This window comes from Salvelinus sp. IW2-2015, linkage group LG2, assembly GCF_002910315.2.
Source record: "Salvelinus sp. IW2-2015 linkage group LG2, ASM291031v2, whole genome shotgun sequence".
Classification (NCBI taxonomy): Eukaryota; Metazoa; Chordata; class Actinopteri; order Salmoniformes; family Salmonidae; genus Salvelinus; species Salvelinus sp. IW2-2015.
In genome coordinates, this window is record NC_036839.1 from 16,463,944 (window position 1) to 16,491,188 (window position 27,245).

General features: G+C 41.5%; 2 protein-coding genes across 19 annotated transcripts in view; both read right to left on the minus strand.

Annotated features, from left to right (window-relative positions):
- Positions 1-612: 612 nt before the first annotated feature.
- Positions 613-13,580, minus strand: LOC111975747 (ras-related protein Rap-2a). Its single transcript, XM_024004307.3, has 2 exons — positions 12,498-13,580; positions 613-2,353 (listed from the first exon to the last, which is right to left on the minus strand). The coding sequence occupies exons 1-2, from the start codon at positions 12,809-12,811 to the stop codon at positions 2,116-2,118; spliced, it is 552 nt and encodes a 183-aa protein (XP_023860075.1). The 5' UTR covers positions 12,812-13,580; the 3' UTR covers positions 613-2,115.
- A 4,019-nt stretch (positions 13,581-17,599) lies between these two features.
- Positions 17,600-27,245, minus strand: part of LOC111975753 (muscleblind-like protein 2a) — a 34,650-nt gene continuing 25,004 nt past the window's right edge. Inside the window, exons 3-11 of one of the 18 annotated variants that reach the window (XM_024004335.3) lie at positions 25,179-25,364; positions 24,863-25,087; positions 24,442-24,696; positions 21,363-21,416; positions 20,826-20,979; positions 20,510-20,545; positions 19,932-19,967; positions 18,944-19,038; positions 17,703-17,814 (exon numbers count right to left, since the gene is read on the minus strand). In XM_024004335.3, coding sequence (XP_023860103.1) covers positions 17,800-17,814; positions 18,944-19,038; positions 19,932-19,967; positions 20,510-20,545; positions 20,826-20,979; positions 21,363-21,416; positions 24,442-24,696; positions 24,863-25,087; positions 25,179-25,364 — 1,056 coding nt within the window. In that variant the 3' untranslated portion in view covers positions 17,703-17,799. Of the gene's footprint in view, positions 17,815-18,943; positions 19,039-19,931; positions 19,968-20,509; positions 20,546-20,825; positions 20,980-21,362; positions 21,417-24,441; positions 24,697-24,862; positions 25,088-25,178; positions 25,365-27,245 lie in introns of all 18 variants that reach the window. The other 17 variants (XM_024004320.3, XM_024004395.3, XM_024004361.3 and 14 more) reach the window with 17 other exon arrangements.

Consider the following 27,245-nt stretch of genomic DNA (forward strand, 5'->3'; position numbering starts at 1 on the left):
ATAATTATAATAGGGGGAATAGTGTACAATTGCCTGCACTAACAATGGATCTGTGTGATGATACAGCCAAGTATTACGCCATGCATCGGGATCAAACTGTTATGGCTTGGTCTGCGCTCCGCTCGATAATGATTCAATTAGCCTACATTTCTTTATTCTATCAACTGTTACTAATTATCCCCTGACCTTATTCATGGTTTCCTTGCGCATAAAGATGGTGGAATTATTAGGGAATTAATTCAAGGTCAGAATATGGAATATCTGTAGACACACCACTGCCACACCTTCATTTATTCAATCTCCACCCAAAAACAAATAGCAGGTGAATAGCATGCTATTCTCATGCTTAAGTTCGAGGTCAGAATACGCATAGAGAGAAAAGTGCATAAAAAGGAAATTACGTTCCATTTATGTGCATTTAACTGGGGTCAGAGTCGGGCCCAAAGTGACTGGCTGTTCACTGTGTTATTTAGAACTGCAATTGGATTAGAAACATAAGCGATTTCCTTCCAAATAGATTTCTCTCTCCCAGAACAATTTAGAGAGATTATGGCAATGGCGTACAATGCATGTCACTCCAATAAGTTCATAAAGAAATAGTGTCACTCAAGCTTGGATATATTGTGTTAAACACACTTTATTGTTTGGGTGCCTAATGAAACAGTGTCACCATTCATTTAGGGAGGGAGAAAGAGTAAATGGTCACATAAAAAAAATATAAAATGAACAATGAAAAATGGTAACTCAGGGAAGGTCTGGTTCCCCGTGGCAACAACGACATACAGTTGAGACAGTGTCCAGACCCAGACGTGTATGTGTTTGGTTTGCACGTTTCCACAGTCTATTATAATCTCAAACGATGAAGTCCTTTTTTTAATTTACTAGCCATGCATACAGTTGACAATTCCACATGTGTTGAGTCAGTGTCTTCATAGGAGCTGGCACTTTCCATACAAAATATTTACACTACCGTTAATTATAATTGTTATTCATCATCATCATCATCATCACTATTATTAGCCTACTATGAATTTCAATACTCTGAATACATAAAGAGTGGGATGTTGACAAAACGTCGCATCCCATTTGTGATACCCAACCAAAAAAATAAAATGTAGAGAATGATGAGTGATGACATCTTCATTCCTGAAAAGAAGACAGTTTCTAGAGACAGTCTGTTGAGATATTCAAACACTGATAGATGGAGTCCTTCTTGTCCCATCCGAATGAAACTGTTACAATATTCAGGAATCTGTTGTCAGAACCTCCTGAAACCAAAACAAATCACAGGATATGTGACAGACACCTACCTCTGCTACACTTATCATAAGAAAATAGGAAGGAGAAGACAGCATTGTTTCAAGAATGACACTGACTTTTCCACCATTTTCTTTCCATTCCTCGAAACAACTAAAAAGGAAATAAGAGGGGGAAAAATGGAGGCGCTTTCAAGTCACCTCTTTGGTTCTGTCCTAGTGATGTGCAACAAAAAAATGTTTACCATTGGATGAAGGTAGGTAGGCCCTCTATTTTTCTGCACAGGAAAACTTAGCACACAAATCAATTACTCATCAATGTTTCAAACAAGTTGATCAGAGGGATTATCTCCTCCCCTCTATCTGCCGCTCTGCGCTGTCATGGTAACTTAACATGGAGAAAGAAGGCTCCAGCTTGATGTGCTMAGAGAAACTGGGTCATATCAACAAGACCAAAACAATGTAAAATAAACATTACCGAAGCCGATCGCAGAAAACATAAAGACTACAAAACCTGTAATTCTGCACGGACGACTCAAGACATATTTTTTTCTCCGCCAGAGAAAACAGGATAACATAAGGCGAGTGCACTTTTCTTTAGTACGGTTTGTCAATTTCTCTTGCGCAAATCCTTTGCATTCCTCATTTCATTCTATTAATTATTAACATATCATTATTATCATTTACATCATGACTGATTTTATGCACCAATGAGTTAAAATCCACCACAGTTCTACCATGAGTTTATTAATCATCCATGTTATTGGTGTGAGTATAATCCTCCTCTCTGTGTACAGTATCTTGGTGTATGCAGACTTCCTCTCTCCCCTGTCCCCCTGGCGTCCCCTAGGCTCTGGGGCTATTGTATATTGCAGGAGGAGCAGCATGGGTCATCCTTGTCTGGCTGGGCGGCGTAGTCCATCTGCCGAACTATCTCGGCGAACAGTTCGTCCACCATGGTTTTGCTCTTGGCCGAGGTCTCCATAAAGGGGCAGCCCCACTCCTCGGCCAGAGCCTGGCCCTCGCTGGCCGACACCTCCCTCTCACTCTCCAGGTCCACCTTGTTCCCCACCAGGATCACTGGGACCTTCTCGTACCTGCAGACGACACACACAAACAGATGGAGAAAATTATCAGAAACCATCTTGTGACATGAATATATGGACAGTCGCTGATTGTCAAGGCAGATCGGAATGAGACACACGAGGAGATGTGATTTGCTAAAATGTTTAACTGAGATTTAGGTGTGCCGTGTACTCCATGAAGAGCTGACTAGTTTTAACTGTACCTGACGTCCTCTCTGCACTCTCCTAAATGTACAGTTGATAGGCATAATTTCAATCTAGAATGAAAGCTTCATTGGCAATAAATCATGCCAGCCATAAATAATTACATTAAATCCGTGTGGCACATTTTCCTGAAATATATAAACTAAAAGGCCCGGCAATCACAGTTCTAAGAGGTGGCTTGCTGAGAAATCTATACTGCCCACATGCTTTATTCCTATTACTATCAGTGACAAGAACTTAACAAGAACTTAACAAGGCCAGCAGTCAACAGGAAGTGGGCAAAATCACCTACAATCCCTTAGGGGCAGGAAGAGGCCATAATCCAGTGAGCTTTAAACTCTCTTCCAAATTGGTTGAGTGTTCCCACTGAGGAACTGGGCTACTTGCACAAGGGCCAGAAAGACAGTGTTACGTCATATTTTTAATGAAGGACCTTAAGTCTTAAACGTTGTATAATACTAACACTCTCAATGAAGAGTACCACAAACATTTAATGGACATGATTCAAAATGTCTGCATTTATTGGTCAAGCCAAAGAATCCAGTTAATTGACAACATTTCAGTAAATTGGAGACATGCCGGGAGGAACTGCTGATATTGGCGTGATGCATCCAAGGAATTAGGCATCTCTATTTTGGACACGTCACAGAGAATAAAGGCTCCGCTTTTATTTCTTATCTGCAAATAGGAGCTCCCTCACTGGTGATAATATTAACCAGCACACACCCGCTATGAACCCCACTCAGAATGCCTCTTCTCATGTTATTGAACACAAACAGATCACAGGAGAATCATGCTCCTTGACACCTTTCAGCATCAAAGGTTAGCCTCCCTGTATGAAATATTCATGCCTCTAAATTATTTAACACTATTTGACGGGAAAAAACACCCGTCCTTGATTGCTATGGTAACAGGTACACAAGGACACTCATAGTGTTGGAGACTGGGGAGATGGAGAGAATCAATGACTGTAATACTTTCTTAAGTAGAGGAAACTGAGCTTCTCACGAGGGCCACGGTCTGCAGGCTCCAGTGCTAAATAAGCTTAAACTGGCAAAGAATAAGGAGCTCAATTTGATCTGGTACTGAATATATTATCCAGAATGAACTCTAATCTCTGCCATCCCCATTCTGTGGGAAAGCTAAGAACTACAGGGATAAAACAGTAGACAACAGGGGTCTGTAAGCTACTGTGTGTGACTGTGAAGCACAATACAGTAGGCTACAAGTTAGTCAGCCACCACACAGCTTGTCACAGTACAGCTGGAAAACAATAGCCTTTTCAACCCAAAACTTACAGTCCATCTATTGTTCAAACAGCTGAAACAGCTGTCGACTGAGAAAGAAATGGCATCGATAGCATTCCTGACTCCAACAATTCATTGGAGGCCCCTGATAGCAATGGTGCTATTTTGGAACACATCTTTGTGGCGACAGTAAAAATATGCAGTCAAACTATACACTCCCTCTCCATGCTCATTGAGAGACCCTAATCATAGTGGTGGGCGTGTGGAATGGAGGGCCGGGACAGGCTGTACCCGTTAAGAGAAAACCCACACGGGACACAGCGTTTAGGGAGGTAATGACGGTCCCCTGCAGGGGTGGCCGTTTCTATTTTAAACAGGGCTGTGGCTGCACGGTCGTCGCTAATAGCCCCCGCTCATATGGAGGCCTGGGGCCGTCGTCACGAGTTCACATACTGCCTCGCCACCTCCAATTACAACCTGCTCTCCACACATTCATGGGAAGGCATGCCCCATGAGGAACCCTGCAGCCTAGGGAACATGGATAAAAGTGGGATGGGAGTGTGTGTTTATGCTAGAGCAAGTTTGTGCGTCTGTGTGCGCGGTAAGTGAGCATGTGTGCTTCTGTGTGTGCACTGAGACAAGAGCAAAATTAGCACTATTTCGGTAAGGGATTGAGCCTGGCTCTAAGACTCAGTGAGCTCTGATGGAAAATGATTTCTGATCCTCTGAAGAGCTTATAACACAGCCTCTGTCCTCGGTGCTATTGTCACAGCTGTCTGCTTCTCAGCGCTCTGAAATGAAAATTAAATCCTTTAGCAATGGGACTCACTGTAAAATCCACATGAAAACCACCCCAAAGAACCCCAGATGATCATGACGGATGATGAGCTAGAGAAGAGAGCAGTGACGGGAGAGAAGAAGTCAAATGGAAACATATCCAGCCATCCATTCTATTCATTAACAAAATGACAGACTTGATAGGCTACCTAACTGTCTCACAGCAGAACAGTCACTCCGACTCCGTCATGCAGGAGGAGTGCAGGCAGCACAAAGAAAAAACTTGTCATCTGGTGCCAAAGGAGGAGAGGGGCTATAAATAGCTGTAATAACAGAGGGGAGACCTGCAATCTCAGGAGGTGTGTGAGGACGGCTGCCACGGATACCAGAGCCTCACAGGGACTTCGCATGAAGGGTGTTGGGCACAATGGCCATTCGGGGTCTGGTGCTGGGTGCTGGGTGCTGGGTGCAGGAAGTGAGGATGGGAGTGGGCAGAGGTCCAGGGTAGCTAATTCATATTCCTCAAGGTTTGAGCCCGTCGGTTAGGCATTCTCCACTCGGAAGTCGTGAGCAGTAGTCATCAACACATATCAGTGGCCCAGCATGCCAACATACCCTCCCACTGTCTGTATGTCTGTCAGTCAGTCTGACTACATGCATGTGGCTGAAACACTCTCGCCTCAAAAACAACCAGCACAGTTCTCCTAGACACCCCTATTTATAATGCACGATGCATCCACTGATATAGATCTGGGCCTAGCTGAGGGAGGCTGGGAAGCAGGGTAGGAGCTGCCTGGTGGTCTCTGGGCCCGGCCGCTGGGTTTATCGGGCGCTACCTGAGAGACAGTCAGCCAGCCTGGCCTACATGGTGAAAGAGGTCCAGCCAGGTCCCTGCACAGTGAGATGGAGTCTGTCCTGAGTCTCCTGTACCTCAGGCTGACGGTGTATTTGTGTCTCAGTGAGTCCACACGGTGGCGCCCTGCTGAGGAGTGGGTCCGACTGGAGCTGACTCAGGAGGCTGGATAAAGCTGAGTCAGGAGGCTGGATAAAGCTGAGTCAGGGGTATAAATGAGCTCCACCACAGTCCAGGGGAGAGGACTTTTAAACACATCTCCAGCTCCTGATCCCAGAAAGGCTGCATCGCCCTAATGTTGGGATGTGCCAAAAAGACCCTTCTGCTATTTGGGAGGATGACTCATAAATGACAAAAGCAGACAACACATGAGATATTACTTTGGGCTCCTTGAAACAATCTCCTTGGATCCTTCCGAGTGTCTCAAGGTAGCAAGAGGATATCCACTCCTTCCCGTCCTGTAAAGCTTTCCTGATACTATTCTCAGAATATGACAAGAMGAGTTTGTCAAAAACTGAAAATATTCCAGTTAGAAATGAAGGGAGTGACAAATGCTAGACATGCATTATTGTCATTGCTAGATTGGAGATATTAGACGGCCCACTTATGCCCCTGTCTGCAGACTGCAGTTTTATGGGTGATTTGGTGCTTTTCTACAGAAGACAAAAATACACCCAAATTATGCCCCCTCAAACATTCGGTCATGGTCTGATGAATGAGCTTGTTCCTCTTCCTGGAGGCTTGGAATTGCAAAATCAGAGGGTGAAGAAATTAACCAAACAATCCTACAAATTACATGAAATATCAGCATCACGAAATCTGAAAAGAACACTGACTGTGTTTAATCTGAAATGTGTTTCCCCCATGCTGGCTGGCTGAAGAGAGGGGAGAGGAGAAGTACAGTAGCTAAGATTAGATTGGTCTAATTTATGGGTTTTATAAATAGAAACTGGGGCTCGGAGTGACACAGTCAGTCAGTTTCAGACCTCTGGGTCTACATGAAGATCACAGTGGCTCACGCTATGGAGCATGAGCCCATGTACATCATAATGAAAGTAAATGAAGCTCTCTTCAGCTATCTATGGATCCTCTGGACACGCACATGAAGATTGCCTGCATCCTATATCTAGTAGCACCCATTTACCACAAACAGTGGCAGGATAACCGTCTGTAATTGTACATTGTCACCAGTAAAACGTATTAAACGCAGCAAACACATTACTTTTTATTTGGTAACACGTCCTCGTCCTAGCTCTATGACTTCTTTTCAGGATACGCAGAATTGTAAGCTTAAAACAACAGAAAGAAGAAATGTGTGCTTGAGGCTGCTTGTTTCTCTGTTGCTCTAGTAGTCGTATGTTCTTTTCTCTCCCCCTCAGTCGTAATCGACAATAACAGCTTCAGCGTCAAACATTAATGTCACTCTTAACAACAGTGCAATCACGTACATTGTCACTCTGCTACACACTGCCTGGCTGCCAATGCAGACTTTGTCATTCTTTTCGATTGCCTTGTCCTTTATGCTCCGAGTAGCTCTGCTTGATGATGCTCAAGCCAGGCTTAGACAAATAGACAAAGTAAGAGTTCCCTGCGTAAGTATTTATAAAAGGCCCTGCTGCACTTGATCTGGGTGAAACAAATATGTGGGTGGGCTTGACAGGGGGAACATTGACAGGGCTATTGAAATTCACATGAAAATGATGCATCTGTGGGTTTTTAAACAAGTTCACTTTCTATCAAATAGGATAGTCCTCCATCTAATCACACGGGTGTTATAGATATATGCAGCCTGCAGGACAGAATTCATGGCATGTTAGTCTGTGACTTTGAACAAGGGCTTTGACAATAACATAAAGATAAAGACCAAAGTAATTCACCCGAATGCTGTGCAAGGAGAAATTAGGACTAGGCTTGGGTCGTATAGCGTATATACCGTACACCGGGGTATTTTAAAATAGCCGTGGGATGTTTTTTCAATACCATCAATACCGTTGACACTATTTCCTTTTACTTTTTAAGTAAATACCTGCAGTCAACTTGTGCAATGTGTTAAGAGATACAGAAGATCGCATTTTTCATTTCACCTGTCACATCATTTTTCATTATAGCACTTACTAGTGGTACCCAGTCACGTGGTATTTGCTTACAAGCACACAACAGCGAGAGATCGGAGCCTTGTAAATCACCCACTGTTGTCCAGCATGCTCCAGGTGATCTACTAACAGTATGGAATTCACAACTAAATGTTTGCCAGCTAGATATCTTATAACTATTAAGTTAACTGTCTAAAATGTGCTAAAATGCTCTGCAATTGTGCATTTGGTTTGCTAATTTAGTAGCTAGTTAGCTATCTAGCTAAGTGGTTAGCTTCTTCCAAAATCACACTTCGCTTGGCGGTAACAGCAGAGAATCAAGAGCCTTGCTGTCTAATATGTTTTTGTGTGTGTAGCAAACTGTGAGTAGCATTTTTGTTGTTACTTGTATACCTTAATGAGCTGGGATGTCTGTCCTGAAAATAGTTTCGGTCAGAGAATGTATACATTTTTTTGCAATGTGCTTGTTATCATCTAGTTAGCATTCTCTATGGGATTTTACATGTTCTTGTTAGCATTGCTAATCATCGGATTACAAAGGCTCAGAGGGGTTTGAAAATAGCGTCCCTTGTGTTCAGTGCCGGTATTACCGAACATCCCGGTATGGCACAAGGTCGGTATGAAGGTATGACAATCTGGATACCGCCAAAGCCTAATTAGGACATTCTTGGACAACCATATACCCAAGGTCATTTTAACCAACCGACATTCGGCACATGGCAAACTCCTTTAAGGTTGACCTGATTGGTATGTTATGCAGTACTAGATCACTGCAACATAGGATAAGTCCTGCCTTCCACCATGAAAATACTGTGAGAACTACAATAACCCTCTGTGATAGTCTCATTCTGACCCTGTGACCATAACAGAGGCTAAAAAGAAGTACAACATCACCCAGTAGGTAAATCATCTCTGTTCCTCCTCCCTTGCCATGCTCTTCATCATATCTGGGTGCACTAGCACGTCCTGTGCCACCCGTCAGCCAGCATCACCTGTGCATGGCTAACTGTTGCTGAAGCAAGGTGATGAGCCCCCCAGCGGGCATGGAGGGGCAGGGGGTGAGTGGAACTAATAAGTTGCCCCAGTGGCCTCTGTTACTGCCGCCCTGTGCCACTGACAGGTGGAAGACACTGATGCGCCCTGACAGGTCTCGGGACGGGCGCGACACACACCAGCGCCTCTGACTTGGGCGGGCGCCGGGACGGCTCCTGTGTGAGACAGTAACGAGGACAGGAGAGGCTAAGTGAACAGCAGTGACAGCTGCATAATCCACAGGGCAGCATGGAGCCCTGGAGGAGAGACATTGGGCATGGGGCCTCCTTGGCCATGGGGTCCTGAGGAGAAGTCAAGGCTGCTGGCTGGGCTATGCGCCAGAGCCCCATTCCACTTTCACCCCTCTGCAGGTTGGGAGGGTGTAGTGACATTTAGCAGTGCCCTAAAACGTATTTTAATATAATCTCCACTCTTATTAATACAGTCTTAAATATTGTTATACTCTTCAGTAAAACAACGGACTGACTGCTCTAAATCATTCAACTAGACTCTTTGACAGCATTATCTTCCTTTACAAAATGATGGTACATTTCCTGGTTTACTGCTTGGATCTGAATGTAAGTGTAGACAGCTCTAGTGTAAACCCCCGGTAGAATGTAAGCTTGTAAACATTTACCTAAGTGAAGAGTAGCATGTTTTTTTTAACCCTAAACAAAGAGTGGACAGTCAACACCAACTGTGGATACGGTGTTCTTCCTTTTAGTGGTGCCGCCATACCTGCAGATAGATATCGTCAGAGGAAGCCATGGGAAGACCTGGCCATGGCCGTGGTCTGGTCTAGACTCCCCAACACTCCAACGTAACCTCTACACTACAAACATTAACTGTAAACACACTGTTCAACTTTAGAGAACATGGTTCCCATGCTCTTCTCTTCAAACTGTTTGGGACGGGAGAGATTGAGTCACCACAGGGTCCCCACAATCTCAGAGGTAGGACTGGAGGACATCGCACTATCCCATCATCCGTAACTCCATAGTACGATCGTTAAAGTAGAAATTGCAATACTGTACATGTGTTCTCGCTACCCTTTACTGTTGTTAAACCTGTGCAATAACATTGCAAATACCCAGTAACAACTTTTTATTAACGTGTTGTTGTTGCTTAGTAATGGAGAACAGAGGTTTTTGTTACACAAGAAGAAATGTAATGTAATTACAAAGTCCTAACATGTTGATACATTTGTATTACAGCGTGATTACACACTGTATAGGGGAAACTATCATGCAAAGTGTTTATCGTGATTTATTGTACATGTCGCCATAAATGTGCATTGCCTTTGTTCCTGTGGGGCTGTGATGAGGTATTGGATAGTCTGACAGTAGAATAGGTAACATGGGTGTCTAAAGGCATCCGCATGCTCCCCAGCCAAAACAGTTCGGAAGAGGTCGTTCATAATATTATTACGACATTTTGTGACGTTTTTGTTCGTTTTGGACTTCGGGTAGGATTTTCTCGGCTGTTCGGGCACACAGCATTATTTCTGGATACAAGCCGAAGTCTACGCCCCTTCGTCGGTGATTGGTCAACAGTAGGGATTCTTCAATAAAGTCTTTGTTGTCATTCAACGAGAGACGACCCGTTTTCATGCAAAAATAAAATATTGAGAAATACTGCACATCTTAGAAGTAAAATTCTCCACGGAAAAAACGTAAAATTAATGACAGATTTCTTGAGTTATCTTAGGTTCATTCTGACTGTTTTGAGGAAGTGTATAATGGCTACGGCGTCTCAAAATGGACAAACAGTACCGCTTTTTCCTTGTTTTTCAAGTGAAGGTCTTTTAAGGGAGTATTGCGAGAACACTCGTTCGCATGCTGACGCCTTTAGGGAGTTGACACCAGACTTGAGGAGAGAGGAGGCAGTCCCTGGGTGTGTGTCTGATTCCACGCACCACAGCTGGCCCACACCTGGTGCACACATACACCCACACACACACAAGGGGATGACACCCCGCCAGCTAGGCAGCATCGCTCCCTCCCCTCCAGATTCCCTCACATACCTTTCTCCCTGTACTCACATTTTTTATGGGGGAAACACATGCTGACCTCATTCTTTCATCTGGAGTCGTACATTTATTTGAATGGTTTTAAATGCAATCCAAACTCCAAGCGATCATGAATTTATTGAAACAAACACACACCAAGATAGCCAGGAAAAATGAACTTATGATTTGGTAAGATAGCCAGGAAGAAGAAAAACTGAATTGGTAATGGCAATGATGATAGTAAATATTAGAGAGAATGCAATTTCAGCTACAGAGATTTCTACTTATTCGAAATCAGATCACTTGAGAGGCCATGTTCATACGGAGCGACGGATGGCGCTGTGTAACATGTCAATGGGAGGATCCAGCTGAAAAGTTGAGGAGTAATTTGGTAGTTTTGTGTTGTTAATCTATTGCTCCATTGTGAGGTTTCTCAGTGAGCAGAGAGCCTTGTCTCTTTGTGGCTCACCAGACTTCCTCCATTCACCCTGGCAGATACACCGACACCTCCAATGAGTGATGAACCCACACTGTCACAGCTCAGTGCATAGTGGATTCCCACTTCACATCAACTCTAGAAGAGGGAGTCACAAACATGTGAATGTAGACAAAGTTTGACGATAATATAGCATTTATATGGCGGAGTGTAGGGTCTTAACCAGGTCACCAGGTCTTGAGTGTGAATGACTCATTCATGTTGTCACTTTTTAAGTCTGCCACAAATTAGGCCACTGCACACTCGACCTATATGACTTACTTTGGTACGCTAAGGGATACCGAGTTGTCTGGATAGCATGTCACATTGCCGTAACATGATTCTAAACATGTTAGGACAATGCTAGGACAATGAGACATGCGGCCACTAAAGATGACCTCATGTCTGGAGCATCCCTATAATAACAGTGCTTATCATACGTATGATTCCTGTTTGTTCTGGTTTTTTCTTCCTTTCCAAACAGATTGCATGTTTCTAATAAAAAGATAACTTCCTCTCTTCAGAAACCGGCTTCTCAGTGTGCTCCTCCAAATGTAGCAACTCCTGCCAACCCCCCCTTGCTTTAGCTGTATTTTGAGGGTTTGTCTGTCTATTAGAATCAGGCCTTTGTTTCTCTCCGCAGAGTCACTGGAGCTGTGAATCCTGGGTATTCCAGCTGTCTGTTTCACTGGGGTTGCAGCATCTAAGCTCAGCCAGCATACAGTCTTGTGGACAGCCCATCAAACACACAGAGCAGAGCTGCATCCAAGGTAGCCAGACAGATAGACACTATCTCTCCACTGTAATAAAGTGCAGGGGAAACTGGTCTCACATCTACTGATGGACAAGGCCTGATGTGGTACAGTAGTACAGTAGAGTTTAACTGAGGAGAAATAGCACCATGGCCTTGAAACTAAAATGGCTGTAGAGCTCCAGGCAAAAATAGCAGATGACCAACCAACCATATGTCTCCTATCATGCTAAATAAGACACAGGCATGCCGTAAAGACAACGCTGAATATATCATTTATATCATTTGAAGAACCCAGTTGCATTGCCTTTAGAGAGATGGACATCGGCTAGTGTTGGATGATACAGGACCACTTGGATAGATTTAGCAGTAGTAGTCCTATGCAGGGTCAGAATGCTTGAATAGGCTAAAGTAGGCACTATGCCTGTGTGTTGTGTATCACCACAGGACACATCCTCAAAATGAGTGTTATGTGAGTGTATACTCTGCACAAAGGTGCTTCTTCATAGAGTGTGTAGTAGGCCTACCATTACATAGATCAATTATGTTTCTGTCAATGGGGTATATGATAGGAGTCCGATTAGATGTGCTCGTGGGAAAATGCAAGCAGGAATTATCATCCACGTCTATGCATGTTTACAATGAGACGTTGCAGTTCTGACATAGGCCTACTGTAGGCCTTTCATAATACACGGATTTGAGCCAAAATCACTCACCTTTTCACTCTGATGATCTGGTCCCTCATGGGTTTGATGTCTTGGAAGCTCTGCTGGTTGACAAGACTGTAGACCAATATGAAGCCTTGACCATTTTTTATGTAAAGGTCCCGCATGGATGCGAACTGTTCGGTACCAGCAGTGTCAAGAATCTCCAGAACAGAGGGTGAGGAATCCACCTCGATTTCTTTGCGGTAAAAATCTTCTATGGTCGGGTCGTACTTCTCAATAAACGTCCCGGTCACAAACTGAACAGTGAGGGCGGATTTCCCGACCCCACCGCTGCCGAGGACCACCACTTTGTACTCGCGCATTGCTCCCTTGTTATTTGATGATTTCAAGAGATTGTCGAAAGCTATCACTCTCCGCGCGACATAGAATAAAATATATCCGTGCAAATGGCATTCATTCGAGTCCCATTTTGAACGGATATAAAAATACAGCCTTTCTTACCACCGCTCAGCAATGGCAAATAAAAAGCTGAGCACAAAGACTCGCTGCCCGAAGATGGATTTCATTGTAGAAATTCCCACAGGCACACCAGACATTGATTACTAGGCTATGCGCATCGAAACGACTGCATTTTTTTTTTTTAATGCATTAAAAGGTATCAAAACGCTGGACAATGTGAAACGTGTGGTTTTTCATCTGCTTAGCTCACCGTTCTATGCATCACAAAAAAACAAAACTTGCTCCAGCGAAGACATTGGAGAAAAAACAGGACGGTTCCTGATGGATTCTGCAAGACTTGCGCGTTTTATCTCAACAAATGTTGATAGATAAATAAATAAATACAAATTCAAGAGTTAGGCCTATTAATATAAGTTTCGTTGCTTTTTCACCATCTCTTTCATCTCCCCGTTCCTTATGCGTTCACGAATACAATCCTGCCCGCCATACTCTCGGGTGGAGACCCACCGCCGCCGTGTAATCAACCGGTCCCCTCTCGGCTTCCGTACCAACGAAAATGAGACGGGTCTTTCCCACTAGACAGATGTGCAAGGAGTCCAATGGCTACCAATATTTGCTGTTAACCGCACTCATGACTATCTGAATGCCACACGGAAACAGCCAGTAAAATAAAGGGTTGGATTTCCGTTCATGTGCAAAATTTCCCATCATTCGGTAACCGAAGTGACATCCTCTGAGCGCTCACCCAATCACAGAAGCAGCTTGAGGATGTGTATCCAAGAGGAGGAAAGTGCGCGCAGATGCTGTTGCTATGGTAACGCTGCCAGCTGTGTAGCAGCATCACTTGCATAARCAGATTATAAACTAGCCTGGTTGCCTTCTCTGGTTAGCTATTAGATTCCACGCCGTGAATTGCATTCCTGAGATGGTGCATTTTATTATGTAGGCCTTTGAAATCATGTCCTCTGCATATATAAAGACACCAAATAAAACGGCTTATTATTTCCTATGTGAATCACCAAAACAAAGGCATCACAAACTTGGGATTTACTTAAACTTTTATTTGTTTTTTTTTTTACATTAGATTTTACACAAAACAAAACTACTGTATATATATATATATATATATATATCATAAAATAGCACATAATTATGCACAAATAAAACATAAAAAAATTGCCACATGAACAGATTCAAAATGAGTAAGGGTTTGTACTTTTCCCCTCTGTTAAAGAGACGGCATTACCGATGGAACCATGTGTGGCACTGGCACAGCAGTTTAAACACAACTCTGCAGTAACTGTACCACAGCCATTTAGAATGGCACCCGCCAGTTTTCTCATCATCAAGCTTTTCTCAGTAAAGTGTTTGACGGCACTCTTTACAATCTACCATTTTGGCCTCAAAATGAAAATGTCTGTAGTGAGAATTAAAACAGCATATTTCACTAATTGCAATAGACTAAATACAATCCTTATATTTAATGAACCCTAACACATAACAACTTAAGAACAATACATCAAAGGTAAGGCAACGTTCACTAATAAGTTTGTCTGCTCAGTTTACCAACTGTTCAGAAAGTGCTTACCCACAGGGCACACACTAGTTAAATCAACGTTGTTTCCACGTAATTTCAACAAAATTACGTTGAACCAACATGGAATATACGTTCAATTGAAGTCTGTGCCCAGTGGGTAGGAATCATGTTACCATTGTGTCAGTAAAAGTGAACACATTCTGACTGTCCAACTCTTTTGATTGGGTGGTCTACAATCTCAACTAACTTTCAGGTACAGCTGTATCTAGCTATAATAACATTGGAAACATTGAGCAAAACTTGAGTTGAAATTACCATTAAAATTAACATCCGTTTTCAAAGAGCATTTTTTTGTGAAAGATGCCTTCGGTGAACAATTGAAATAATTTAAGAGTATCACTGCCAGATTAGCCATACCCATGACTACATGTTTAACATACTTTTTCTGCAGTGTAAAAATAACTTTATTCTGGGAACAAAGTGCAATTCTAAACAGCTGAACAACCATCAAAACACAGCTTTTTGAGTTTCCCCTTGCCTTTATGAGTCTAGGGATGCTTTGTAAGAGGACTTTAGAGAGCTCATTTTTGGTAGAATAGATTAGAGCATGTATTTAAGGACATTTAAGTGTCATGGGTAGGCTGTCAAATGCAAAAGGAATATACTACTGTAATACAAAGGCATTATGATACTGAAAATATTGTCGTATATAATTTTGCCATAAAATAGGAAATGTTCAGATTCTGGCAATACAATCTAGTGTGTTACAGTGCTCTAGAAAACGTAACAATTACATCATTTACAAAAATACAGAGCTTCCGTCATTGCAACTTTACGTTGCCACAGAGACAAATTAATATAGTTATGAAATTATACCGTACTACAATGAAAAGTAAATTTACTTAAATGTTAATTTTTTTGGTAGACTGTGACCTATACAATAAACTGTTTTTATACATAATAAAAGCAATTCTACAGCCTTGCTCGTACTGCAGTGTGTTGTCCTGTATAGGTGACAAGGCAGTGACAAGGATGAGATGTGGAAGCTTGCCATTGGTAGCTCCAACATTCCATCCCTGGTCACAGACGGCTTTTCATAGGCTAACGTGACAGGACAGGTCATTTGAATAACCGCCAGCAGAGCAAAGCTCAGCTTAATAAATTACATTCATTTTAAAATAGAATACAACATTGTTCTATAACTAATGTTAAACAAATAAGTAAATTCCATATATTTCCATCAAACAGAACATAAAAATKAACTTTTCTGAAAAGTAAATGAAAAGTAATGAAAAAGGACAAAGATGGTAAGAACATGCGTCATTTTAGTTTTCTGTGGATTGTCTGAGTTGATCAAACACCATGACAATATCACGATACTGATGAGATTTTTTACGCATACTGATTTCACTCACACAGAAAATGAAAATGGAGAATGAAAGACTGTGGGCAAGATTTAGAGTTTGCACCTGTGTGAAGTTTTTAACTGTTATTTTCAAGAGCAAATAAAACATAAAAGTTTAAGCAAAAGATAAAATAATGTTACATGTCGATCATTGTAAATAGTTCCATGTTTTTAGCTTGGTTTTGCCTTTTATATCCTACTGTAAATAACTGGTGTAGACTTTGCACAGGTGCATTGGTGGGTAAATCTGTCTGTGTTTGTAAGTGCAGTTTGTATATACAATGAAGCTTTGACAAAAACACATGTAGAGTTATATGAGATTCATTGCACAATGTGATTAGTTATGTGACTACGTCCTACCACTAAAACATTTACTGTGATACATTCTACTCGAAAGATGTTAGACAGAGTATGATAACAACGCATTAAACACGAGGATATGGTTGTAAAGACGGTTGTATATAGAGACAAATGAGTTACCAACATAGAACCACAACACATATCCGGTTCTCCAAACTCATCTCCAATCACTTTTTAGTTGCAAACTACTTTCAACTCATTAAGAATTAAGCTAAACCATTTTACACAATGAACTTCATGCCAAAGCAGCCATGTTCCGATCTGCCAGATATTGAAACTTGAAAGTAAATGAAAGGTTAAAGCACTAAAACTAACCCAGTGTACAAAGACTACCAATGCACTGAATTCACCTCACACAAACAGTTGTTCATTGTATTTATTGTGAGGCCATGGAGTACGTTGCGAAACTGAGGGGTTTTCTACTCAAAGTTGAATATTTCTCACACAGAGCCTTTTCAAGATGCTTGTTATGTACATTACTTTAGGCACTTCTACAGTTCAAATAAGACAGGATTATTAAGTGACCTCGAGTCACCGCAAGGTTTCCTTGCACGTGTACKTCATCCTTTTTAACAAAGGATCACCACATGTCTTTCCTTTTGAAGTCTTATCATTCTGCTCCCTCTTTAATGTCTGTGGCCTCTGCACTCTGACCACCTAACCCGTCACATGTCTGTGACAGCTCGGCAGACACTCACTCAGCCTTTCAGTTCCTCTAAAGTGGCTTATTTTCAGCCCACCCATCACTCTGCTAGGTCATTGGCACAACATCTGGTATATGGTGTTTATTTGATGGATGCCAAGACAAGGCTCAACTAAAACCTTGACCGAAGAGACATAGCGCAAACAGTTCAGCGCAGACAGAAACTTGGAAACCGTGGTAGCTAGATTCCTTTATCATTTCTGGAATTAGTGGCTGATTATATCACTGCCATAAGGTACATTAATTCATTTTCTGCAATTATCATTGGGTTTGCTGAGGCTCACTCAATTGGTTATTCCTCCGTAGAGAGGCCAAGGCACACCAGGAGGGGGAGCAGTGATCCTGTACTCAGAGAATAACCACAAGGTAAACAACAACATGCTATCCTCTGTCACATTCGTCCTTTACAAGAGCAAGAAGGACACTCACAAGCCAAATGTAATTTGTATACGGTGTATAAACAAGAGTGCTTTCCAATGGTCTGTGTTTTAAATAAAAGCAATCAAGCACTTAGATGCACAATCATTTTCTGCTAAAAAAATTACATTTTGAATTAGATGAGTGTTGTGCACTTTTAACAAAACATTAAAAAGGAAATAAAAGTCATCGTTGAATACCTTTACGATTAAATCTTCACAATCTCCAATCATGTGTGTATACATATAATAAATCAGTCATTTACATATCAGTAACGAGATTAGTCCTAGCAATACAGGTATATAATTTGTATATTTTAACATAGCTCAATGTTCTACATTTCCTCAGTAATCTTCTTCTCAGCATGCAGGTTGCTGTAGTTCTCGTGTGGAGCAAAAGTAGTATTTACAGAAGGGCTGTTTAGGGCCTCTAAGGGGAGCGTCTTGACACTCTGTTCCTTTCTTGTAGGTTACTTTAGGATGATCTGTTTTAGAAGCAGAGATTGAGAAAGACATCATGTTACTCAATGGTGGCATTCACAATGAACATGACCGATTGCCCTTAGGTCCAAGCAACAGTGCCAGTACATTCTTGGATCACAAACACAATACTGATATAGTGTTGTTGAAGAGTCATGGCGGTAAATGGTTAAAGAAAAAGGGTTCTTATTTGCAGAAGTAGAACAGTAGCAAAACTGTGACCAGTATAATCATATAATGCTGAAGAAACAAAAAAACCCAGGAGTAAAAATACATTTGAATCCCACATGTAAAACAAAGAGAATTTGGTTGATGTTAGGAACCTTTCAGATAAGATTCAGAGCTGAGGCAGTAGTCTTACATACCAAAGTTATTGCTAAAGTTAAAATGCTGCAAATCTCAATGACAAAAACAAACTGAAATAGTACACTATGTATTCCATGTTAATACCTGGGAGAAATAAAAGACAAATAAATCAAGCAGAATAAGCTGCAGGAGGAGGCTGGTGGTTGGCAAGTATGGTTTTGTGTTCTCCCGACCCAAACCACAGCCCCCTCCTCTCCTGCTGGAAAGAAAGAAGCACATCACCTGACCTGCCCCCCAGGTGGAAGAGTCTAAAATGGGCAACAGAGGGCAGTCACAGGCACAGAGCTGTCACAAAATCACACACATCCATAAAGACATACAGTGTAACCTTCCTGTGATAATAACAGCCATGTATGAGCTTCATTGGTCTTTTATTCATTCAGTTGATCTCTTTAGTCTGAGGTGCTAATTTAGGCTGCTTCAAATCAATATATTTAGTTTTCTTCTTTCCTTTGCTTGACAGAATTATAGTAACGCCTGAATTAAATTAGGGGCACTTGAAACTAAATAAAGCAAAACATGCAAAAAACAATTAAGGAAATTATGCAACACAACACAACTACTATTTGCAGATGGGGGATCTCTAAATAAGTGCTTTCTGTCATTACTATATTTAATACCGCATCTACAATTATGATAGTTACATTTGCTAATAAAGGCAACAGGCAGGAGAGAAATATGCTAGGATGACAACTGTCTCCTGCTGCCATGACGAGCACTTATTTAGAGCTCAGGGATTCATGAAAGAAAGCTTTAAAAGGAGCAAACCTGATTGGCTGGTGCTGTTGCTGCGTAGGGGACACTTGTGGCAGGAGTAGTTGCTGCAGAGACAGTAGCAGGCGTAGCACTGTACATCATGGGTACTTTTTCAGGAAGGGAACCATGGAAGCAATGAACAGGTAGGTGGAGCATTATGGTAACCATAGCAACGTTTTTTTTTGTCTATATATATTTTTTTGCATGGTGAATACAGTAAAACATTAGTAGCAAGCCATCATTAGGTTAGACCAGCAGATGGCATGCAATCACAGCGCAAAGCAAGAAAGCATTGGATAAATAATAGAGGAAAGCTGATTTAGTTTAGGAAATTTGTCCGATATTTGTCCGATTCCCAGAGAAGACTGTCATTTGATACGACATTCAAAAAGTATGTTTTACATACCCTACAGTATCTTATTGTTAGAATGGCATTTTCACTGCCGTGTTCAAAATAAGTTCTTTATTTTATACAAATAAAGGAAACGTCATTTGATGTATTTGATCTTTAGGAAAGACCAAGACACTTTAGATAACATCTCTGGGAAACTGATCAAATGTCCTAATCCACAGAGCAGCAAAGAACTATAAATATCAACCAGCAGTGATTGTAACTGATGTCTTGTGTTTTGAATATCTGTATTATTTACAACGGTGAGAATATCACTGCAGAGAACAAAGGACATTCAAAACCAAAATGAAATCCAAAGTAGGCCAATGGGTGATGGTGAAGAGTATAAATTGAAAGCTTGAGCTTTGTCAGGGACATGGCTAACAGAAAAAAAATGCAGAAACGTATTATAAAATACACTTTCTCACATGTGATTTAAAATGTGCCGGTACCTAACAGATATAAACCACCCTTACCCCCTGACCCAGAGACTGTTTATCCAAGGGCACATTGGAATAACAAGACTCTTTTAAATGAACAGCGAGAGCATTTCACCCACATTCTCCATTCATTACAGGTGATATCAGAAAAAAGAAGCAAGGGACCTACCAATGCCGGTAGCAGGAGACATGCAAAACACTGACCCTGTGTGATTATGCAGTGGAAAGTGAGTAGAGGACAATAAGGGAGGAAAAACAGGTTAGCTAGAGTTTTCAGCATGCTTTTACACATTCTAAACCAAATACAAGCAAGACATGAACCTCTCAATGGAAACCAAGTTCGTTTTTTTTGTTGCTTGGTGAGCACACACAGAAACAAGCCCATGAGAAACGATGCATCTTAGGGAGTGTAGTGCGTGGGTGTACGTGTAGAGTGTGGATAGATTACTGTTTACCAAGGAGGGAGGCACATGCTGAATAAAATAGCTCCAATCGACTGACATTGGCATCAGTGCTAGGGCAACCAGGCAGTACAGTAGTTAACTCAGCAGTGAGACAAAGCATCTAACAAGAGTGGATAGTGGCTGTTACTGTTTGATTATGGCTGTCAGAGGAAGGCCATGTCGAGAGAAAGAGCTAATGGTATAATAATCCAGTGTCCTACTTAGCCACGTACTGTATCACAGCAATGTAGGCCAATGGCCTGAATTTAATAGATTTGATTAAAGCAGATCTCCTTCAACTAACCTGGATGATGTAATCTGGAAGCACTGATATATCTGCCTGCCAGGACATTGAACTATTAAATATGTGACAGTGGCATTAAATGTGCATCATTTTCAAAAATGAACAGCTCAAATTACAAGGTTCTGCATTAAATCATCACAGCTAGCTAGCTACATTGGACCAAGAGGAAAGCACAAAAAAACAAGGAAAGACACCTTACTGACAATATGCTACTTTTTAGACTACATGATAAATGCCCAACCAAACATTAGCAGGGAGGGAATTACAAAGGACAAGTCATATAGGGACAGTTGGCCCACTCAGAGCTGGGCTGTACCTGCGGGATAGAACGCAGACGTCTGCTGGAGCTGTGCATTGGCCAGAGCCTGCTGGTAGTGCAACATACTGGGGTTGAAGAAGGAGCTGGCCCCGTTGCTCTTCTCCAGTGCTTGTCTCTTTGGTAGGGGCTGCAGGCAGCCATGGGGGAACGCCTGCCGAGTACAAACAACACGTTAACACAACCAAAACACTTATCAGTAGTTCTATTATAAACATCCACTGGCTATGAGCTTTATATGTATATAATAGTACAATCATTGCCAAACAGTATAGCAAAACTGTATACAACTACTACATGACAAAATAAAGGTATTTATGATGAAATTAGTGATAGGCTAAAACTTCATACTGTTAATTTAAACACATTTTAAATACCTATTCAATTACTGAAAGATAACTGATGGTGAAGGATTTTGTACACATACTAGATGAGTCTTAAGAGGTTGTAAAAACAAAGATGCCAAATTAAATTATGTGAGTTGCTACAGTACAATTAATAGCTACATGCAAAGCAAAAGGTGAAAGGTCAAAGTACCAGGTCTACAGTTGCCTCGAGGGGTCGCTTCATTGCTTTGGCAGTCGACTGAGTCTTTTAATAGCAGGCAGCGAGCACATGATGGCAGTGGGCCAATGGGATTCAAGCGTATTAACATACAGGTAACAGCAAGCAGAGGTGCGTCATGGGGACAGCATTGCATTGTGGATAGGTGAGAAGGAGAAAACAAAACAAAATAATCGGAATGCAGTTTACCACCACATACAAAACAATAGTCATGCACAATAAACAAAATTAACTGATTCAAGGAAATATACGACTGACTCCTGAATTAGTATGTAAGCGTCTACTATACTCGTTAATAGTTTAATCTAATAGGCTTTACAATAACAATACTGTGCAACAACATTGGGACTAAGGTTATTTGCTATGTAGAAAACACAACAGTAGTTAATCAATAGTTGTTCATCATTATCCATACATTATCAATTTGAATATACAGTGTGGACTACTAAATAAATGTTGTAATAATGCATTCATTGACCTACAATTGCTTTAAAGGACCAGAATTGTACATGACACACGTCAATATGAAATGGAGACAGAAGCTAACGCTAACGGGCATTAGCTAGGCTACTGTGAGAGGTTATCCTTGGCAAATGTATCTCTACCGAGAGCTAGGCGTGATTCATGTCATCTTGTGCGTTTTAATGACATACTAAATAGGGAGCAGAGAGAGAATGTTATAACCACTGCATTGATGATAACCTATACACAGAATGTGGAGCTCTGTTTATTATGATATTAGGCATCGAATTTGCCATTTTTGTTCAATTTCTTGGCACATTTGTCACAAGACCACATTGGTCGTTCATTTTCCTGTTCAAAGTATACCTTCACTACACTACAAAATCCCTCAGCATTACAGACGTATCAAAGTCATAAAGTATTTACCAACTCTCTAGTAATACTATCACTGTAAAACCATGCAAAAAATGACCACAAAACGGATGATAAAAATAGATGGAATGGAAAGTAGCAGAGGTAGGGTGGAAGATACAGCACATTCTAAGAAAGGCCATGCATTTTGCTGTTTTTTAAGTGCAAAAATAAAAGTCTAAATGTGCCATTACGGGAATTGCGTACATTTGATTAGAGTAATGTTAAATGTTGAATCAGCTGTTCGAAGGTTGCTGGTGAATCTATGGMCGTTTTTCTTAACCCATAGTAATTAGCAGATCCGGCTTTATTCTTAGACTTGTTGGAAGTTTAAGATAAAGGCAAAACCAACAGTAGGCAATAGATGGCAATGAAACAAGACAGTAGCTGTAGAAACAGGGTTAACTTTGCAGTAGCTGGCAATTTGAACATAGATTTTCAAAAAGCATGGGAAGCAAAAGGAGAGGGCCAAAGCGAATCTTTAGTTAAACAGCTAGCTAGGTAAAGGTTAGCGTCACATGTCACATAAGGAGATAGACAGTGGGGTGTGAAATGATTGACACCCTTGATAAAGATGAGCAAAAATGACTATAAAATAAATAATTCAAATACTGAGCTACACTGTATGCTCAAAAAGTGTAGACATCTATTGTTTTATACTAATGCTCAGAAAAATGTATTTAGTTTAACAAGTAATACATTTTTTCTCAAAAAGGTAGGGGTAAAAATGATTGACACCCCTGTTTTCAGTACCATTCAAAACCTCACCTTGCGAGGGTAATGACACTGGGCCTCTTTCTAAAAATGTTTTATGAGTTGGAGAACATATGGTAGGGATCTTAGACCATTCCTCCATAGAGCGACCTTACAGATCATTGATATCCTTTGTCTGAGCGTATGGGCTGCCCTCCTGTTTCAAGTTCGGAGACTGAGATGGCCATTGCAAAATGTTCATTTTGTGGTCAATTAACAACTTCTTCGTGGATTTGAATGTGTGCTTGGGGTTATTGTCTCACTGTAAGATCTACTTGCGGCCAAGTTTCAGCCTCCTGGCAGAGGCAACCAGATTTTTGGCAAAAATATCCTGTTACYCGGTAAAGTTTATAATGCCGATGACCTTTACAAGGGCCCCAGGACCAGTGGAAGCAAAATAGCCCCATAACATCAAATATCCACCACCATATTTTACAGTAGGTATGGGGCTATTTTCTGCTCATGTATTCTCATTTCGACGCCTAACCCACCACTGGTGTGCGTGGTCACAAATGTAGCAAATGTAAACGTCTGGAGTTTGCTAAATGACATTGGCACTTGGATTGGAACCGGTGCTTTGGTCAGATGACATGAATATGGAGCTCTTTGGCCACGCACACTAGCAAGCCAATAACCCCAAGCACATATGAAAATCCACAAAGAAATGGTTAATTGTCTCCGGACTTGAACCCTATTGAAAACCTGCGGTGCAGTCCATAAGCGCAGACAAATGATATCAAGGATCTGTAAGGATTCTGTAAGAAGGAATGGTCTAAGATCCCTCCCAATGTGTTTTCTAAAACATTTTAGAAAAAGGCTCAGTTCCGTTATCCTGGCAAGGTGAGGTATTGAAAGAAATTGAAAACAGGGTTGTCAATAATTTTGACCCCTACCTTTTTTGAGAAAACAAATTATTACTTGTTAAACAAAATCTCTTTCTCTGAGCAATTGTATTAGCATAAAATAATATAATTTCCCAATATTTTTAGAATAGAATATAGCTCAGTATTTGAATGATTTTTGCTCATCTTTATTAAGGGTGTCAATCATTTCGGACCCCATTGTACGCAAATGAATGGTTATRCTATGTGACAGTTTAAAGGCAACTTGAGGGCTACTGCATACTGGGCAACTGTCATTTCGAGTCTTAAGAGCGTATATTAGATGTAACAGTCTTTAATGTTTAATGAAGCTACTTAATACATAAAAAATAAAGCGGTGCTCCACATTCTATGATGTTGGTTAATCAATCAACTCAGGGTAATGGAATAGGATTAAGATAGTAAGCCTACTGCTGTGAATGTAGAATACATTGTAGTGAAAATAAATAGGACAAGTTGCCCTTAAGTAAGAAGTACAGTAGCTATACTAGCCAATAGTGTGTGTTCTAAGCTGCTGTCCACGCGTCTGGGGGGAAGCATCTTACCATGGCTGCAGCTGCTGCCTGGGCTGCCACGGCCGATTGGTTGACCTGGTGTTGAGAGGCTTTGATTTTGGCCTGTAAGTGAGCAGGGGGGTGGAAGTACTTGCACTTCTCCCTGGAGCAGCGCGACTTGATGTAGTCCATGCAGACGGTGACTGTGTTGTCGCTGGTGTCGATCATGGGGCTGTCGCTGGGGTGGGCGAAGCGGCAGTCAGTCTCGCCTCGCGCACAGTTCCCCCGCTGGAACTCGCGACACACCTACAGCACAACCACACAGGGAGGGAGGTTGAGGATGGTAGAGCAACCTGGCAATGGACCCTGTTTGACACACTCAACAGGCATTCCATATAACGAATGTATATATACAGCATATATCAGACAATAATACGTCCTTGTTCTTGTTTGTGTGAAGGTGACTCGATACCTCCAGTTTGTCGGTGCGCAGCAGCTTCTGTGAGGGGGAAGAGGAGGACGAGTTGGAGCTCTGGACTGTGACACCGGGGCTTCCAGGGACCATCACTGGGGTACTGGGGAGCATCTCGGTGGGCATCAGGCTCATCCCGTGGCTCATAGAGGTCATGGGAGTAAGATATGGAGAGTAGCTGAGACCAGGGCTTGTACCAAGCCCCTGGTTCATATTGAACGTAGGCTGTGAAATAGAATGGACAACAGTCAGTAAAAACACTACTACACACCTGAAATGAAGGATCTGAGTTTTGTGTATAATAAACTGTACTTACTACTGAATATGAGTAACTTACTACAGGCTGCATGCTCGTGCCTGGGATCATGAAGTGCATCTGCTGGGCTAGCATGGCTGCTGCCGTCTTCTGCTGGATGAGGTTGTTGCGTCCGTTAATCTCTAGCTGGGTTTTTAAATGCGAAGGTGGATGAAGGTACTTACAGTTTTCTCTTGAACATCGACCCTAGAGTAAGAACACAAAAAAAAGCCAACTATTAGATGAAGATTGTTTTTTACTGCATTGGGCTAAATCAGGGTCACACAGTGTTTCTTAGTAGTCTTAAACAAATCTACTTTGAAACAAACRTAAACGCCTCTCACACATGGTTATGGGCTTAAAAAAAGAAGACATCTGTACCATGTCAGATATAGAGTTGAAATGTATTACATTTGGAGTCTGCATCCCAATATTACACTTCATATACATCACAGAAGACTGAAATATAACAAAACCGTTTGACATAGAAATACCAGATTTTCAGCTTTAAAAAAATCTGTATTGATTATGAAATTATGAAAAATATGAATAACATTCCCCCCATGAGGCCACTAGGTCATTTGACTGCAGGAAAGGGCTACCCTAAGCCTAACATGAGTATGCACAGGTTTATTCGATTATAAATATGTAGGCCTATTCTTCATAAATGAAGCATTAATACTGGACAGGGTCACTAGAATTCATTGACAACCAAGGAAAGCATCAAGGACATCCAGTACAAAATGACACAAAAGACCACTGCTGGAACATGGCCTTCATGAAAGTTTCTTCTTGAGGTTCAACAATTTCCATGTCCTGACCGTGCATTACCCCACTCCTCTCAGACCAAGACCATTCAGCTCACAGGACAGGACACCGAAATAACAGGGGAACACAATCATGGTGACATGAATCACGCCTTCACACTCAATATCTTTTTCTGTGGGGACAGGTAGTGAGGTCGTTTTGATCATGCTATTGTTATGGAATAGAGGCAGTACGATTGACAGAGAGGAGAACATTGTTCCCTATGACAAAAGCACACAGGGGATGGATGCCCATAAGTGCTTCTATGATCAGGAGGTAATCCACACACACTATGAGTCATTTATGAGAATAATAATGTACAAAGTTGATAGATAGGCCAAAACTTTTAATTTAGTAGGAAATCAGTAGCCTACAGCCTACACATTAAGAGGTGGTCACTGATCAAGTAAGCCTAGTAGTAGGCTCGCGTTCAATAGGCTAATTTTACATAATGAAGGATGGTTGTGTAGGATGATGAATAGAGGACAAGAAAGCTAGCTGTGACCCACTGCACTATTGCTAACTAGCCGTAGGCTTTAAACCTAGCAGCTAAAAGAGGCTTACGGGAAAAGCTGAATGGCCAGAAAATGGCTATGAGCTTGCCAACGTAGGGAATCTCTTCACACTGACATCCCATCCTCTTTGTTATGGAACAGTAGAATCCAAAGTCCATTCACAACAATTTAGATGTCAGCCTGATAGCGTCCTCTACTCCGCTCTGCTCACTTGACCCGGCAGTGATTTTTAGCCTGACCTCAAACCCATTGCAAAATATTTTTTTCACACAAGTAGAGTAGCTCACTTCTGAGTAGCAGGGACTTGAAATAGACAGTCATCTGAACTTGAATTACACTAAAGAATCTTTTGCTGGCAAACCATTAAAGCAGTGATATCACTGTCAGTCAAAAGAGTGAATTAATGAGAGATTAGCTGTCTATGTCCTACATATTCAAATGAGGAAATCCTTCAATAATTCATGTCAATGGAACTAATTTCATAAACAGATTAGAGCTACTGAACTCATTTGTGACTCTCCCCTGAGATTWATATCAATTATTACCAGGGAACGCCCACATGGACTGCCACATAAGGGAATGACAAACCTTTTTGGAAAGTTACCAGATATCAAAGTTAGGGTTTGGATCAGGGTTAAAGTCGTGCTATTGCGTAATGCAATTTGGCCTGACCTCTTTGCCTACCAGTCCTGATCGATTGTAGCTCCCAAACGAGATCATTCGAATAACAACATTTAGCTAAAGTAAAACACAGCATAGTCTACTG